The sequence below is a fragment of the Acipenser ruthenus genome, chromosome 14, assembly GCF_902713425.1.
Source record: "Acipenser ruthenus chromosome 14, fAciRut3.2 maternal haplotype, whole genome shotgun sequence".
Taxonomy (NCBI): Eukaryota; Metazoa; Chordata; class Actinopteri; order Acipenseriformes; family Acipenseridae; genus Acipenser; species Acipenser ruthenus.
In genome coordinates this window covers 16384014-16398038 of record NC_081202.1, presented here as the reverse complement: position 1 = coordinate 16398038, position 14025 = coordinate 16384014, and the positions used below count along the sequence as shown (strand labels likewise).

General features: G+C 35.4%; 1 protein-coding gene across 4 annotated transcripts in view; it reads left to right on the top strand.

Moving 5' to 3' along the window:
• LOC117420142 (scm-like with four MBT domains protein 2) overlaps positions 1-5139 on the top strand; it is an 80500-nt gene extending 75361 nt beyond the window's left edge. For all 4 annotated transcript variants that reach the window (XM_034033696.3, XM_058985955.1, XM_058985956.1 and 1 more), the window contains 3 exons: positions 244-507; positions 1022-1150; positions 2812-5139. In XM_034033696.3, the coding sequence (XP_033889587.2) occupies positions 244-507; positions 1022-1150; positions 2812-2952 (534 nt within the window). In that variant the 3' untranslated portion in view covers positions 2953-5139. The remainder of the gene's footprint in view (positions 1-243; positions 508-1021; positions 1151-2811) is intronic.
• Positions 5140-14025: the final 8886 nt, after the last annotated feature.

The window sequence follows — 14025 nt, the reverse complement described above, 5'->3', positions numbered from 1 at the left end:
AAACTAACAACAAAAATAAAGACAAAACAGAAGAGTCCCAAATCGTGCTTCAAGGTTCCTTGTTTAGTTCCCAATAGCCATCACACTGTGGCCCTGTTACATAGGAGATTAGGGATTGGCCAGGTAGAGGGTGGACCACGAACTCTTCAAGGTCAGTTGAGAGGTTTCCGGTTAGGTACCCTGTATATACACCTGTTGAGTGGGTTTATTAAACAGCAGGATTTTCTTTTCTTGCTGTTACAGGACAGCGAGGAGGACGAGGATCAGGATGGGCCTGAAGATGACACGGGGAGCGAGGAGACTAGCTCAGAGCAGCGGGAAGACCAGACTGACACGTCCTCAGTGGAAGTCCTGACCACAAGACCCAGAAGAGCAGCAGCTTTAAGAAGGAACACAGACACTGCGAGACCCACAAGCATTGAGAGGTCCCGGCGTAAGAGAACCACCCGGTCACTGTCCTACACTGAGGATATAAAATACCACCCTGCCAAGCGCTCTGCAGCAAAGGTAAATGGAAATACACAATGCACTGATAAACCAGTAGTGTGGGGAGTGCAAATGTCTTTTGGAGTACTATACTAGAACTCATACTTGTTGTTACTTTTGGACTGAACAGTGCATTTCTGTCCTGTATATTGTCAGAAAGTAATCTTACAGTTTCCGCTGCTTATTCTCAGCTAATGGGGGGAAAGAAATGTGCCTGAGCACACATTTATAAAAGGTCTACAGTATGCCTCAAAGGTTAAATCTTTTCAATCTGTCTTTTTTTTCAAGAGTTGTGAAACCAATATAAATGCTGACATTCAAAAGAGATTTTCACAGTTAAAAAAACAGACTGGTTAATGTTTTTTTGTTTTTTTTTAGTTATATGTCAATTTATTAGAAACACAGTATTATGGTACTTCTCTTTGGGCCTATGTTATATTTAATTTGATTCTTCTCTATTGTGCAGAAATAATGCTTATGCTAAATACATTGCTAAAATCTGGTTTTGATATTAATTTAAGTGTTGGTTTTACAGGTTGAAAACCGTGAAGATGAAGACAAACTGGTTCTGAACAGCAACCCACTGGAGTGGACTGTAGCTGATGTTGTCAGGTTTATTAAGTCTACCGATTGTGCACCCCTCACCAAAATATTTGAAGAACAGGTACTAGCAAAAACTACCATGTACTGTATAGTCTTATTAGCATGTTTTGACACAAGAAAGCAGTTTATAATTGCTAACCAGGGACCAGTTCTACAACAATTTTAAAGAAAAGAAAATGTGATTTAGGCTAGCTGAGTTGATTTCTGCAAAACTGTTTTGTTCGGTCTTAAAAATATTGTTTTTGAAACAAGTAGAACAAGTACTACTTTTGCTAGATAACACCCAGCTTGGTGTCAAAAAATATTTGTGAAACTTGCCCCTAGCTGCTTAATTGAGATTCTTAAAACATTACTTTGCTCTGCTTAATATGGTATACCATTCATTTAAAAAACATTCTTGACATCCAAAATAATCTGAATGCCATAGGCATATATCACAAAGCACCCACTACAAGCACAGCTCTGTATATATACAAGCAGACAAGTTTGGCGACTGATGTTATTGGCCAATAACCTTTTATAGAAGTAGCTGCTACCCTTTTGTTGTTCTAAAGGGGGGAAAAAGCAATAACTTGCTTATTGTTCGTGTTGGGAGCTTCATTTTCTACTCAGGAAACAGTCAAGAACTGCAATAAATTGCTTGACTCCTGCTGCTATGCCAAGAAATGTGGTGAGAATTGCAGTAAATTGCTTATCTTTATGAAGCGTGCTGCTTTGCTATTTTATTTGTGGCATTTGCTGGACTACTTACTCACAAATTGTTCCTTTTTATGGAATACAAATAAATGCAATATGTGTTCATTTAGAATGAATTGGTACTGTAGTTTGCTTTTGAGAGTAGGCTGTTTCCAAGACATTTCTGTAATGTAGCCATTTGTTATTTCTTGTCTGGTATGAAGTCATTAGTTGTAATTGGAGTTGTAGCACTAGCTCATATTTAACCAATATAGTTTTCGGTTGGACTCCAATTAGCACTAATCCTGGACTACCTAATGTTATTTTAAGTATAGTAGTTGAAGATTAGTGCTAATCATCATTTCAACATAGGTGTCCCGGGATGTTTTATATAGAGCAGTGTTATACATAAGTCAGTGCAGTACAATGCATTAAATGCAAAAAGATACATCCATATTTTATATCACTATTTAATCATATCCTGATGTAACTTTCACTATTATCTGCTGTATTATTGAATTGTGGTTTGTCACACTTGAAAAAAGTTATTGTATTTCTTGCTCTTATTGTATTACTTGTATTGTAACACTTGAAATGTATTTGCTTGCGATTGTAAGTCGCCCTGGATAAGGGCGTCTGCTAAGAAATAAATAATAATAATAATAATAATAATATTTTAAGTCTGTTATAGATAGAGCCCCCTACATTTGCTATTGAAACATTTCAAGGGTGTTTCCTGCCAAAGATCCAGAGATAAACAATTCTTTATTTTTTTAACCGAGATAAGATCCTACTGAGATATATATCTAATCTCCAGGGTAGCTCTTACAAGACAGCAGTAGCACCGACCCACCAAATCACAATGATAATTCAACAGTTTCTAAAAATATATTCTATCCTCATGTTTCCACCAGTGTTTTGGGTCATGTGACAATATTGCCTCACATTTCTCTGTTGTAACATATGATGAATAACATTCATCATATGCTATACCTAATAGTTTCAGATTCGCACTAAATTTGTTTTTGTTTTGTTTTTTCTTTTCAGGATATTGATGGCCAGGCATTACTCCTTCTGACACTTCCAACAGTGCAAGAATGCATGGAACTTAAACTCGGACCAGCCATCAAGCTGTGTCACCAGATTGAAAGAGTGAAGGTTGCGTTCTATGCACAATATGCTAACTGACTCTGTACCTTTGACCTTTGCTGGTGATAATAAGTATATAGAACTTATCTTATGGCTTGCAGTGACTATATGTACGTACTGCGTTGAAGTTGCTGCTAAGTGTGTGAAAAATAAGGCCAGATACAGTGATCACATTCTGTTAGACATTTTATACTATGGAGTTTTGCTGATTGTCAGTTAAATGGATGGGCTTGAAGGATTATTGCTAATGCTGTAAACCATTGTTTGTCCTTTTAATCCCATTTGAAATACAACTACAGGTGAACTACAGGGAAACTAATGAATGACTACATAGACTAGCAGAACGTAGTTAGGCTGTGGTTTAGCTGCACTATCAGTTCAGTGCACATGTGGTTTTTATTTTTAATGCAGTTGGGAATGGTGCAGTGTGAAGCAACATAAAAAAAGCCATACGCCGTACAACACAGAACACCTCCACTCCCTTTGCATTTTGTTTTCAAATTCATCTACTGTAGCAGTGAAGATTAGTAAATTACTGATTTTTGTGGATCCACGTCTTGTTCTTTTATTAAAAAAGTACATTTTGGAATTCCCCAAAAATCCAAATACCATAGATGTGTATTCCATTCATTATTAAGAATAGAATTTGTTTTGGTAGTGCTTGATTAATTTTTGTATGAAGTAAATACTATCCAAGATTATTTATAATAGAACTTTATACCATTTTTTTTTTTCAAATATTTTGTTTTAATATAAATTTGTTGTATAGTCTGCAATTTTATGAAATTGCACTCAATTTGTGTATGTTTACTGTCTTAATCGCACTATAAGAAGAATTCACCTAGATTTACTGGAACGATTTAAACCATTTCCAACATACAGTACAATTGGGCATATGGTCTAAATATTTTTATTCAATGAGTTAAAATTAGGCCTTTTAAAAACAATAACCACTCCATTTTTTTAATTGAAATGTTACTTTTGCACTTATATTTAAGGCTATGTCAAATAAACAGATATTGTTGATTACTCTTGGTACATTTTTGTATTTAAATTATTGAAAACCCTTTTAAAACTAAATGTATATTCATTTTAAGAAAAAAAAATCTAAATATATGAATGAACTTCAGAAATTAGTTTCTTTCCATTTCAATAGTTTTTTTTCTCCAGTTTTTGTTTTATTTCAATGATAAAGGAGAGTGCACTTTCTTTTAATTGTGTGTTGATATATGTATTATAATGTCGCAAAAACTGAAAGTGGTGTTCAAGACGAGTATTTGCAAACATTATGTAAAGTTATGAAGTGCTGTATTTTAAAGCAAGATAAAAAATAAAAAAAAACTGAACAAGTTTTATGAATACCAAGGCCTATTTAATTTATCAAATTAGGCTTGAAGTTGCCCTTTTAAAATGTTAGTTCAATTTTGATGAATAGGTCCCATTTTTTACATTTTTTAAGGTTTTTGTTGATTTTTTTTCTCAAGCAACATTCATTAAGCTGACAAAAATTTGTGATTGAGCGTTTTGAATGCTTATGTATAGTTTTGTATACACGTAGAATACAAATTGCACATTCCATTTTTTATATATATATATACTTTCAGTATTTATACATTGTGTAATTGGTACATTGAACTTCTTTGACATACAACATCAAAAAATGTATTCTTTTAGATGAGAAAAACAATCTTTAACAAGTACACATGCATGGTTTAATTGTTTGCCTACATTCAGTTTGACCAAACCTTTAATATTCAGCTTTGTATTATTGTATAAAAATGTTTTGTTTAAAAAAATAAGATTTACATGTGAACTGTGTTGCTCTCTGATCATATTGTTCATATGGGTGACTGGAAATAAATGAATGACAGCAAAGTGTGACAGACCTTAGAAAGACCTATCATTTTATATAGGGACTACGTTTAATAGCTATATGTTTAATAGCTTGAATTAGAAGCTAAATTAAAGTTATTTGCTGTCACCCACAAATGTTATTCTGCCTTGCTTTGCTTTTATCCTATGTTTTGTATTATATGTTTGGCTTAATACATTATCTAGTGTTGAACATTTGAATAATATTTACGTTGTTTTCAAGGCATCCTTCTGTATATATGTTTTCATGTAAATAAATGAAAATCTATATTCAGAGTTATATTTTAAATGTTTGCTAAATTTAAATGATGCTCATTTGTACATGTTGGAAGCAAGGCATATTGAGAAAATAAAGACTATAAAATGAATAATTCGATTTTTGTTATTACTGTTTTTACTATGTTGAATTCCATGATGAATTTTATAACATAGATGCATGCTCTGACATAATATTTAACCATTGGGGAATTGATGTGTTAGATCTATTTGAGCAGTTAAGTAAAAAGTTGTTTAGCAATTGTACGGGATAGCAATAATAATTGTGGTCGTTTGAAAGGTCACCATATAGACACAGTGCAGGTGAGGCAGGGATGTTACGGCCAAGGATACAAGACAGAGTGCTTAATACCTTCTTCCAAAACGTGTTCATTAATGGTCAGAACCATAGTATGTGGACTATCTATCTCATCTCAACCGCATCTCCTGTACAGTACTGCTGGAAAGGTGTGCTCTATGAACAACCTTATATTGGATAAGTTTAAGATTCCTCAAAACTGACAAAGTATTCCTGCATATTTTACAACAAAAAATAGAATAATATGGCAATTTAAGATCTCTCTTATTAATGGGGGCAACAAACTCCCCTTCATTGAATAAAGAAATTGTTAGAAACATTCATTCAACCCTCCTGTATTTTAAAAGCCACAATTGTTTGGTGGATAGTTTAGCTTTTAACGTCTGCCTCACTTGAAGATATTGAAAGTACAGTATGTTTTTATGAAGGTCAAATCTTGTCTGCAGCCTCTCCAAAGATAGAAACCTCAAAAATGTGGTTTAGATGAGAAATACCCTTTTGCCTCCAGGAGATAAACTCAAATGGTTGACCTGCTATCAGAACATCAGGATTGTGCCAAATGGAAAAATACTGAGATGTGTGCAGGTTGAGCTTAGCACTTTTATGAGCTCTTAACCATGCTTTGATTGTAACAGAGATAAATGGATGAATGAAACTGATGCTTATTTTAAGAGACTGCTTGTGTTGACATTTTTCTTGCATGCAATAGCAAATATCTTAAGCCGGTTTTCCTGTTACAAAACTGCAGTGCCTGTATCAAGCAAGACGCAAGACATGTGCAATGATTTACCAAATGAACTCCATGAATACCATTCCAAATAGTATTTGAGCCAAATAGTTTTTTGCAACAGTACTTGATGCACCGTGTATGCCATGCACTGACAAAGCACACAGTACCAGTCATGTGCATAGGCCACTAGACCAGCTCTAGCCTGTTACAAATGAATTACCATTAGAACATAATTTACAGTACAGTATATCCCCAAACTGATTTTTTAGCTTGTTCATTTAAGACCCAGGAATCATTTTCAATTATTTTTGTGATTCAGAATAATTTAATTAACTGCTAAATAGGGGGGAACTGTACCCTTTTCAAGACTTGCCAAGCTTTAAAATCTACCTTTCTGATTAATAACAATGTCAGCATGTTTATACAGTATATTTCTATTAAATATGACTTTAACTTTTATAAATACCATGATTAAGTTCTGTTACATTACCAGACACATGTTCTAAAAATATATTTTTAAGTAAATATACCTGTACATTAAGGTATATATCAGCATTAATGTTTTTCTTGGAGTAAATAACAGCTTCATAATGAGTATAAAGCTGCTGCTATTCTGAAAATCATGCAATGCAATACATATTTCACCTTCTTTGTTATTATATAAGGGCAAGCAAAATGTAACATAGGTTAAATCATGAGACTTTTACAACATGCTGTAGGAACAAATGAAATATCATATCACAGTATTTTGTATATATTTGCCTGTAACGAGTCAAAGTAATTTGATACATCACTGGGCCCCTGACATGTCATTCAGAAAACTAGACATGCATTTACAACAGTGTTAGTTCAACAGAGTTGCTAGGCAACCTTCATTTTTAAACTCTGGCTTTGCATAAGAGTTTAAACACCTGTGTCTCTCTAAACTGGTGAAGTTATGATGTTAGGATATAGACAAGAGAATGCTAAACAATTTGCTTCAGTTAAGATGTAAATACGCTTGCCGGGGCAGCAGTGTGGAGTAGTGGTTAAGGCTCTGGACTCTTGACCGGAGGGTCGTGGGTTCAATCCCCGTGGAGGACACTGCTGCTGTACCCTTGAGCAAGGTACTTTACCCAGATTGCTCCAGTAAAAACCCAGCTGTATAAATGGGCAATTGTATGTAAAAATAATGTGTAAAAAATAATGTAATTGAATGTAAAAAATAATTTGATATCTTGTAAGAATTGTAAGTCGCCCTGGATAAGGGCGTCTGCTAAGAAAATAATAATAATAATAATAATGCTGCTGATGACTTACACAACCACTTTAGTTCTTAGCGTAATGCTAAATGCAGAAAGCTTACACTGTGAAGTGACTTTGCATCAGTGCACAGGCCTTGACATTTCCCATCGGTAATGGCACTGTAGAATTGTACCTGAGTATAAACAAGGAGGGAGTTAAACCTCATTAGTTGGAATCTTAAGGGAATAACAAGAACCATTCTTCATACAGTGTATCTGTGGCTTCTGCAAGAGAAATGTCCTTCCAGTTTATTAAAACACTAATACTTGCTAATGCTATGCGTTGATATTTTCAATTACATTATCCATTAGTTGTTATTGTTTTTTTTTTACAATCAGGGTTGGCCTGTTGTGAGATATACAGTAAAACAATATAGAAAAATAATCACAATTAAAAACAAAATTAGAACATGCCATGTTTAAAATGAACTCTTATTGTACACATGAATGTTATCAAAGTAGTCTTGCATAAAAAAAATCTAAACATTGTTCTACCTATTTGTAAATGTTGTTACTTTATAGGTCTACATGTATCACCTTTAAAATAATGACAGTAAACTATATCAAACGCCATTTAAAAAAAGAGATTATTTTTTGTTGACATTTTTTGTTGCATCCCTGAGCTACCCTGGGAATGTCAATAATGCCAATAAACTAGAAACCCAAGTAGGCATTGATTTATGATATAGCAGCATGCACAAAGGGTGAATTAAGTGCTGTTGAATTGCATATTGCGGGACACGGCCTACTGAGCAATTTAGTACTGTTATGCACTTTCACAGTTATCTTAACTAATATGTGTTTTTCTGCTTAAGATTCACTTTGCATATAATTTTCCACTTAAATCATCACATTCTGGTTGCTTCTTAAAAGAATAAAGCTTGCGGCCTCAAATGTGTTCTGTCTCGAAATCCAGCTGATACCAGATAGAATCTTGTTTATTAACATCCCTTAATACATACTGTGCATAAATGTGTATTATAATTATATTTTTTAATTATTTATAACACATTTTCTGAAAAAAAAAAACAATTGGCCAGGAATACCATGAGCTTCAGGACTAATGTGAGTACTGTAACAACAACAGCAGTGGAATGCAGAATCTGTAATATAGCATTGTTCATATAATAACTAATAGTTGACTCCTTGCAGTACTACTGCTATTTTACTCAATTACCCTGTTTTAGATTATTGCTATTACGACCATCTGCTTATGCAAGTCTGAACCATGCATAAATAGCTGAGGAAATACTCTGGAGGGATTTAAATTGTGACTGAAAAAAAATGTCCTGATATTTTTGAGAATGCAGCCTGACCTACAACAATAATGCATGGTTATTACCTAATTCTGAACATCTCTCTCTCTTTCTCTCTCTCTCTCTCTCTCTTTCAAGGACTCCACTCCAATGTGCATCCACAAAAAAGACTATGCTTTCGGGGTCAGGCCTGCAGTAACTAAAAATAGAGTAGTGTGGTGGTGGAAATAACTCTGAGAGGTGTGGTTATTTACAATCGAAAGTCTGATGACAAAACGGCAGTAAACAATAACAATGAGAAACAGACATTACAGCGGCGTGTATTGCACTGTTTTAATCTATGGGTTGGTCCCGAAATAATAGACCCAATCTTATACACCCACATGTAACACAAAACACAAAGTCCACAGTGAGTGCTAAAGTGCTTGTGGTGCAAATACAGTTATTCGTGAAACAAAATGCAGCATAGTCCGGGTTTGTGCTGGCCTCTGGTGACAGCTCCGGATCGTGTTAGCCATCTAAATAACAATAAACAGTATATTTAGTAACGACAAAACAAACAAAACACTCACGATAATAACACACATATTTCCTTCCGGTTCAGCTTAACCATAACAAGGAATAGATCATTTCGCTACGTCCCCTTTGTACCGTCAATCATCACCCATTGGTTAACTAGTGCAACCGCTCCTCCAATCCGCAGCTGCCACGTCATTTCCCTTCGGGGTCAATGATTTAGTGTATCGTAGCTCCGCCCCCTTTCTAGATGACCAACTTCCTTCTAACCCTGGGAATGAATTCTCTGGCCATCCAGTCCAGGGCATTCTGTTCCCTTTACACAGCGCCCTCACAGGTCGGGAGAGAGATTTATCACCAAGAATCATTCTGTCTCTGTCACACTCCCTAACCCACGGGAGTGTCAGAACTAATACGATGCTCCCTTCAGAGTCCCCAGCAAACACTGGCCTACTTCCAACAGCCAGGATGCAAACCTGTGCTGTATGACCACACGGTTGTGCTTCTACAAGGTGAGCCACTCAGGAACCACGTATAGCATCTATAAACTAGACGTGTACCTGGAGATTATAAATTAAGAAAAAGCTTGTATAAGTTTGGAATGCTTATATGAATATCTTGATCTGTTTTCAGTTGTCCGAACCTCCACATCTATTCACTGTATCTCTTCTACTGATACAAGTGTTACCAGATACAGGTATACAGGTGCTTTTTTATTATTGTAACTGGAAAGGTTTAAATTGGCTTTAGTTCTGATGCTGTTATTTGTCCTATTTTTACTTACTCAAAGGGAACATCCTGTAACTTGCAACTAAGCAGCTATTGTGCCATAGGCATTTTCTACAAAAGCTTTCATTGTGTTTGATTTACAGTATATGACTGGAACCCCTAGTGCATTGTGAACAATTCCGTATCTGTATCTGTGTGTGGACTGATGGTACTGGTCCAGCATCAAATCTGTTGGCAACCATGCTTTTTGCAGATTTAGATATATAGCCAGGGGTGAAGGGGTGGGGTGGTGGGGGGGGGGAATTATTATTTTAAGTCAAAAGTAGAATATAATGGTTATACTTAAAGTATGAGGTTGGATTTCTGCAGCCCTGAAGTGCAACCTTCTGTCATGTATTCCATGATGATTCATCTGGCTTTTGTACAGAGAATGACTCAGTCAACCTACAAACATGCATGATGTTGCACCAGTGAACTTGTTACTAACCCTGTATCACTCTCAGCTCAATCAAGTGACCACCTCTCCACTGATGTCATTATTCTGAAAAAATTTAATGGCCAGAAAAGTCAATATTGACTTCAAAGTTCGTAGAGTACTTTGGCTTCCAGACAGCAAATCATGCCGATAGCAACCAGACGATCTTCATTACTCAAGCGGGGCTTGGTCGGATCTTTCACTGTTCTTGCGTTAATTAAAATCATGTCTTTTCGAATGGCTATTTATACAGATTCTTAATCAACTCATTTTGGCAATTTTAATTAAATTCAAATACCAAACACTGAGCACCTGGCGTTTTTATGAAATCACAGGACTTGAGCTCAGTATTTTGTTATCCTGAGGAACAATACCACTCAAACAATCAACACACCTATCGGCTCACTGTTTAAACGTAAATAACATTATATATTTTCCCAGTGAGCTATTGATGTAAAACCTAGACTGTTGCGTTTTCAGTGTGGATCAGTATAGTTAGCTGTGTATTAAATGTGTATGTGATACTTGTGTGTGTAATTTGTGTAAAATGATCGTATTTGATTAATATTAGTCATCATGAAAAAGTTGTGGTTCTTGAATTAAATATTAATTAATTTCAGGTAAACTTTATTTTAAAAATGTAGACTGTCTATATGTAAATAATACATATTCATTGTCTGCCATATTTCCTAGGAGATAGGAAATATTGTTTTGGCATATTTAATATCTGCTGATTTGCAGCACAATGTCAATCGACACAATCAACTAATTAGCAATCGTTAGGGAGAAGGCTGATTTCCTATGACAGAATAATAAAGATGGACTGATAATAATAATAGAATAATAAAGATGGACTGCTGTTACCTTGGGAAAGATTCTGTCAATATTCTTTGTATGTCCTTTTTTCCATGGTGTTAAATTTATGTTTCTACGTAAAGCCTGGTGCTGTAAGGAATATAACACATTGTATATTCTAATTATTAAGACATTTAACAATTAGTATTCATTACAGTACAAAAGTCCTTCATGATGTCATCCGCTGACATCAGGTATCAGATTTATGTGCATAACAGATACAGTACTTGATTCAAGTTCTGCCGTTAGGTTGATATATAAACAAGCTTGCAATTGAGACTATTGAGTTTTGTTTAAACAATAATGATTTATTCATACATGACAAAACAAACAATAAACAAGCATGAAGGCAATGCTTCATTCCTGAAATATCTGATTCCCTATCTAAGATATGTTCCACTATGTGACAAAGCAACGTCTATAGTATTACATATGACATTCTCAGAAAATGACTTAGCAATGAATACAATGAGTTACAATAAATTACAACGAGAACTCTTTTCTAGTTTCCCAACGACCGATTGGACTGAACACAATCAGATTAAAGAAGTACCTTAATTATTTCTAGAACAGCTTTTTCAACTAACATTTATACAGAAAGATATTTTTTTTTATCTCACCACATGCACGCAGAAATTGCAACTCTGTATCATGGCTTACATCTCCTTTTAGATAGTTTTAATGTTTTAACCTTATGTAATACTTGCATGAAATTTCCATTGTGTAGTTAGTATCCTGTTAGGTAAAAGCAGTAAGGACTTCTTAAGGCAACAAGACTGGGTTCCTCCTGGTACTGACAGCTTGAACAGCCGTTGTTGAAGACAAATTTCTATTGTAACGTCTCATATATATATATATAAGTGAAGGTGTTAAGGCTTATCCTGCTTATTGTTGGCTTTGGCTGGCTCCTGAAAAAAATATATTTTTCAAGGAAACCTTTAGTCAGGAGACTAGTCAGAGTGTATCCAATGTTGTATGTTATTCTAATTACTTAGATGGCTTATTTTCTGTATTATCAATGAAGACAGTATGGCCTACAATGCCAAGGTGGTTTAATGCACGAGCACATCTGGAACCCTAATTCAAGTCCAGTCTGAGGCGCTTTCATTCTGTTGCTCTCAGCATATGTTCTGGTGGATTCCCACCATCACAAGACTAAACTGACACGCACACACTCAGAGATAAGGATTTGGCAGAGGTCAGAACACATAACGGGATCATATAAATCTGCCCGTTACACTCTGATTAAACAGATGAAGGCACTAGCATTAACATTTGTCTGCTTGAGTTTGGGGTTAATTTGATCAATTTATAACACACTGAATTACTCATTTTACGGAACTGGTCAATCCCCTGTATTTCATCATTGTCACAAAGACGGCCGGAGTGGGTGGCGTCAGACCAGATGGAGGAAATAAATAAACAGAGAGATGTGGTTTGGTATAAGCTGGGCGCGTGATCGCGCTCAGCATTTAATAAACAGAAAATAAAAGGGTTTTAAACACAAAAACACAGGACACGGCACTTGTAGCCAAAATAAAAAGACAGACAAAACGGACTAACACTAAACAAACGGTGCACGGATAGACAAACAAACACGGTGAGAACAAACTTATCTTTACGATCTTTTATATTTACTTTACTCCTCTCTCTCTCACCCGTTCTCCTCTTCCGAACACCCAACCCTTAGTGCAAGAAACGTGCATCTATATATACTGTTGTGCTGGGATTCAATTACTAATTAATTACTCACTTGAATCCCAGCACGTGAATTCATTACGTGAAACCCCGTGTTCACATATTATATTTTAAATGCACGTGCGTGATGTGCAATCCCGTGCCTAAATACAAATATACAATTTAAACACACGTGAAACACAGACCCGTTTATATCCCGTGTACCAATCTATACACCAACATTTACACACGCAACATACAACACAAAACACACAATTGCACACAGGGGCGGGGCACATTGCCACAATCATTCATCTGTTTTTAGGGGTAACCCTTGGATAGCCATGGATATGTGTTGGATGAAACCCAGGGTGATTCCCCAGTGATGTAATACAAATACAGACATTGAAATTGTTAATACACTGACCAGTAGTTCATGTGTTACAGCAGGATTTTTGGGGGAGTATTTTAAAGCACAGGGGAATCAACCTGGATTGCATTAACCAACCTTTTGGATGACCCCTAAAAATAAGTAGTTGATATAATCTGGCTGGACTTCCTGTTGCTGCAAAGTGTTCTTAAAAATCCAGGTGTTGCTTATCTCACCAGGGTATAGGTTGATCAAATTAGGCCCTTGGTTTCTGATTAGCTTTACCTTTACGATTGAGTGCTTTTGAAGTCATGGATGAACCTCTGTCTTTGAATTCACTGCCTACAGCTGAAAGCCTTTCATCTTCTCTGCAGTTTCAAAAACAAGAATGTCCTTTTACCTACACATATTCTGCAAGTGCTTATTTTTAGTGTTTACATTTTACCCGCTCGTAATTTTGAGACCTATGTGTTTCCCTGGACGCTCTTGAAAATAAGCAGTTGAGCATTGATGTAAAAAGAGGATTTACTTGAAAAACATCAAAGAAAACCCAAATTAACAGCACTTATAGTAACAAAGTTCATGTTAACTGTTCACCTCTATTGACTAAATCAAATTATATACATACAGTATATACGTTCACTGATACCTAATATCTCTACAATGCATTTTCAGTGTAAAATTAGTTGCTTCCTCTTTTGAGTCGCTTAGAACATTTTAACTCAAGCTATCCCTTTGGATTTAGAAATTCATTAATCTGTTATGCTGCCTTACT